Source organism: Sitophilus oryzae, unplaced genomic scaffold (assembly GCF_002938485.1).
Source record: "Sitophilus oryzae breed Bouriz unplaced genomic scaffold, Soryzae_2.0 scaffold_1576_pilon_pilon, whole genome shotgun sequence".
NCBI classification, from domain to species: domain Eukaryota; kingdom Metazoa; phylum Arthropoda; class Insecta; order Coleoptera; family Curculionidae; genus Sitophilus; species Sitophilus oryzae.
In genome coordinates this window covers 13,041,543-13,045,876 of record NW_022146254.1, presented here as the reverse complement: position 1 = coordinate 13,045,876, position 4,334 = coordinate 13,041,543, and the positions used below count along the sequence as shown (strand labels likewise).

At 34.4% G+C, this 4,334-nt stretch overlaps 1 protein-coding gene across 1 annotated transcript; it reads left to right on the top strand.

Annotated features, from left to right (window-relative positions):
* Positions 1-809: 809 nt before the first annotated feature.
* Positions 810-2,474, top strand: LOC115879173 (jerky protein homolog-like). The gene is made up of 2 exons (XM_030895865.1): positions 810-813; positions 1,180-2,474. Exon 2 carries the CDS (start codon positions 1,188-1,190, stop codon positions 2,472-2,474), a length of 1,287 nt encoding a protein of 428 aa, XP_030751725.1. The 5' UTR covers positions 810-813; positions 1,180-1,187.
* The last annotated feature ends 1,860 nt before the right edge of the window (positions 2,475-4,334 follow it).

Sequence of the window (4,334 nt, the reverse complement as noted above, 5' to 3'; positions counted from 1 at the left end):
CCTTTTCCTTGTTAAGCCTCCCAAGAACCTCTTCATTGCGTACATGATCTGCCCAGGATATTTTAAAGAGTCTTCTGTAGATCCAGATTTCAAAAGCTTCCAACCGTCTCATGGTGTTCATTTTAATCGTCCATGTCTCACAACCGTATATAAGAGGATTGAGTATATATAACAATGGACAAAACGCAGACGAATGTTGATGTTGAGTGACCGGTTACATAATAGGTTTCTCATTTTGTTAAACATTGATCTAGCCTGTTCTACACGCGATGTAACATCTAAGTCGGGGTTAAGGCAGAGAAATAGAAGGGATAGAGAATGAGCGTCAACATGCGCAGAAGGTCTAATCAAGTTGGGCGCCATATTCCAGGTCTTCGTGTCATTTTGTATATAGGTGGTAATCTATAAGTAATCAAATATCAATTTGCTGTTTTCAATCATACGGGGGGCAATTTAAATTTAGTGAAATTCTATCATTTATTATGGTTAGTTAACATTAATATGATTTATTTAATTATCAGTTTCAAAACTGCGTACAATATTGGTATATAATACAAATACACTAAGGTAAATGTACCAGTAATTGACGCTGAACCGGTAATTGACACTTTATACTTTATGCCACAAAAATAAGAAATCCTTTGTGCGTAAATCGTTCAAATATAAGTCAGTGGCCTCGTGCGCCATCTATGAATCAGATGATAAAATTATAATTTTGGGATTCACCAATTCCAATATGGCAGCGGGTTCTTTTCACACATGTACGTGCTGAACTGAGTGTTATAGCTTTTTCTTGCTAAAAGTGATAAGAAAGTAAGTTTTTATAACATTTATTTTGTTTAAATTTTATATCATGTGTTTAAGTTTTAGTAGACTTATAGGCATTAGAAATATATGAAATATAAGATATTTACTACTGTAGTTCAATTTGTTGGTATTCAAATAGCTTTAAATAAAGTGTCAACTACTGGTACAAATATTTCTAGGGTGTACCGGTAGTTGACAGTATTGTCAACTACTGGATCTAAGGCAGTTGGCTTTGTTTTGTGATCATTTTGATTAGTTATGTTTGCCATAACATGCAAAATAGGTTTGAAATGTCTTAAATGGCTCGTACCAGTAGTTGACATAGTGTCAACTACTACATCAAGTAGGTGTCAATTACTGGTTCTCTTGCAGGTGTCACCATGCCTCCAATTAAAGGAAAAATGTTGTCTTACCCTGAAGAACAAATGGAGGCGGCTATAGCGGCTGTATCAGCAGGAGAGGCTGTTGCAAGAGCAGCGAAGACTTACAACGTTCCACGTGCTACATTAACTTATAAAATTAAAGGCATTACACCACGGGAACGAAGAATGGGTCCTAATCCAATTTTAAGAGAAGACGAAGAAAAGGTTCTGGTAACGTGGATATTTTCAATGGCAAAAGCGGGATTTCCTATTGGAAAAGACACGTTACTTGATAGTGTTCAGCACTTAATAATAGATTTAAAACGTACTAACCCTTTCACCAACAACAGACCAGGTCGAAAATGGTACGAAAGTTTTCTTAGACGACATCCAGAAGTAGCTAAGCGGACTGCTCAAAATCTTACGATTAGTAGATCCTCAGTGACGAAGGAGCATTTACAAGCATGGTTTAAGGAAGTACGCATCTATCTCGACACAAACGGATACAGCTCTATTTTAGAAGATCCCTCGAGAGTGTTCAATAGCGACGAAACTGCTTTTTTCTTAAACCCAAAGGGAGGAAAAGTGCTAGCTCCAAAAGGTGACAAATCTGTTTACCAGCAAGTCAACAGCGATGAAAAGGAATGCTTGACCGTTCTTGTAACGGGTAACGCTGCTGGACAAATACCTCCACCTATGGTTGTATTTAGGTATGACCGGATTCCAAAGGAAATTGCTATGAGTATTCCTGAGAATTGGGGGATAGGAAAATCTGAATCCGGGTGGATGACCGGAGAAACATTCTTCGAGTTTATTACAAATATTTTTCATCCTTGGCTACTAGGCAACAATATCACATTACCTATAATTCTTTTTATTGACGGACATGCGTCACACCTAAATCTTCATACTAGCAGGTTTTGTGCAGATAACGGCATAATACTTACAGCACTCTTTCCAAATGCAACACATTTGATCCAACCGATGGATCTAGCAGTTTTTAGAACACTCAAAGAGGGATGGAAAACTAAGGTACAACAATGGCGTATAGATAATCACGAGTCGCCTGTATTAAAAAAAGTCCATTTCTGTCCTTTGTTAAATACGTTACTACAAGAAAGGTTAACTCCTTCAATACTTCAAAACGGATTCAGAAAATGTGGGCTGGTACCTTGGAATCCCCAGGAAGTTACCTTACCACTTGTAGCAGGCAAGATAGAATCGAATATTAAACACCGTGCCACCACTTCAAAAAATATTGATGAACTAAAGCAAGGTTTACAATTTTTGGAGAAATTATTCTAAAGAATTAGAATATCGATATAAAGAGGGAGACTACGTATTAGTGGAGTTTCCAGGGGGAAAAAGAATGCACAAATATGTCTGTATTCAAGAAGTTTTATCAAAGACGGAAGCTGAAGTTGTGGCAATGGTTTGCTGCAATAAAGAAAAAACGTCCTTCAAGCTAAATGCAGATGACATAAGTGTCATTAAATTTAAGCAAATATTAGAACAGCTCGATTTTCCTAATATGATGGCAGGAGGTGATCGTTTAAAATACGAGTTTAGCAGGCCTATAGATGTTGATGATTAAAATGTCCTCATAATATTACTTTGTCAACTACTGGCTCAACACTCTGTCAAGCACTGGTTATATCATTTTTTTTAGTGTCAACCACTGGGACATTTACAGCCCTAAATTTGTTAATGTTTTCTAAACTAATGTTACTGTTTTTTTCCAAGTTTATTACTCCTACATTGTTCTAAAAGCATTATATTGCCTATTTATTACATATGTTTTTGTATTTTTCAATAAATATATAATTTATATTCAAAAGTTGCATTTATTTTCCTTAAGGTGTCAACTAGTGGTACATTTACCTTAAATATACGAATATTCTGACAAAAGGCGCTACGGACAGATGACCTTTTCGTCGTTAAACACTCAAAATGATATTAAATAATTACAATATTTCATGTTTACTTGTACTGAATTACGTGTTTCAATTTAAAATTTTTGCAAATTTGGTAAAAATTGTTCTAAACAACTTTTTGTTCAAGTTGTATATTCATAAAAAAACATTTGGTTCATAATTATTTTTGATGATTGCCTATTTTTAATATAAACCTAGAAAAAATATGTTTTTGTTTTATTTTTTTTATTCGTCCCTTCAAATTGTGTTTCAAAAACTGTTACATAACATGTCTTCTAACAAATATTTTCATAATACAATATGTCTTCTAACAAATATTTTCATAATATAATTTCATAATATCTTATAAAGTGGGTTATACTAGAAATCAAATGTGTTTATGTTTATAAACTTTATTATTATTATTAAATTAATTTTCTAGCTGGTTTAATCATAAAATTCGCTCCGTAAAGTTTTATAAATTGTAGTTGTTTTACGAAGTGTTTTACTTCAAATTTAATATCGACAGATTCGTCGAAGTTTAAAGAATAATATAGTGATTATGAAATCAAGTAATTATTCCAAAATTTGTGCATGCAGTGCAGTTTTATTTTGAGGGATATTTACTCTAAAAATGTCCAAGTGTGGTTTTTGTGATTCCTCGGCGCGGAGGCCGATGATAACGTGTGGAGGAATTTGCCGGAAAAAATTTCACGCCGATTGTGCGTCGGTTTCACCTGAATGGATCAGCACCTTGAATTCTAATAATGGAATATACTGGAAGTGTCGTACATGCAGAAATTTCGAGTCTGATGTTATTGAAACTAAAATGAAAGATATGTTGCAGAGTAAGTGTGATGACTTAATGAAGAGTTTTGCTGATAAAATGAACGAAATGAAAAATGAAATTATTACTTCTACTTTAAATGCGGTTGGTTCAAAAGCTGATATTGCACCAGGTGGATCTAATGAACAACAGATCACTTACCCAAAATATTCAGAGATGGTTAAGTCGATCCCTTCTAGAAAGATTATTGTCAAACCGAGAAATCAGGACCAACCGAATTTGGTGACCAAGTTGGATATAATGCAGAAAATCGAATCAAATAGTATTACTGATATTGCATTTGAGAAAGTTAAGCCAGTTGCTAATGGTGGTTATGTGCTCAGTGCAAATCCCGATGTTGCATCAAGATTTCATTCTTTTGTCTCAGAGAAGCTGTCCGACAGATATGAAGTAAAAGAACTAAAT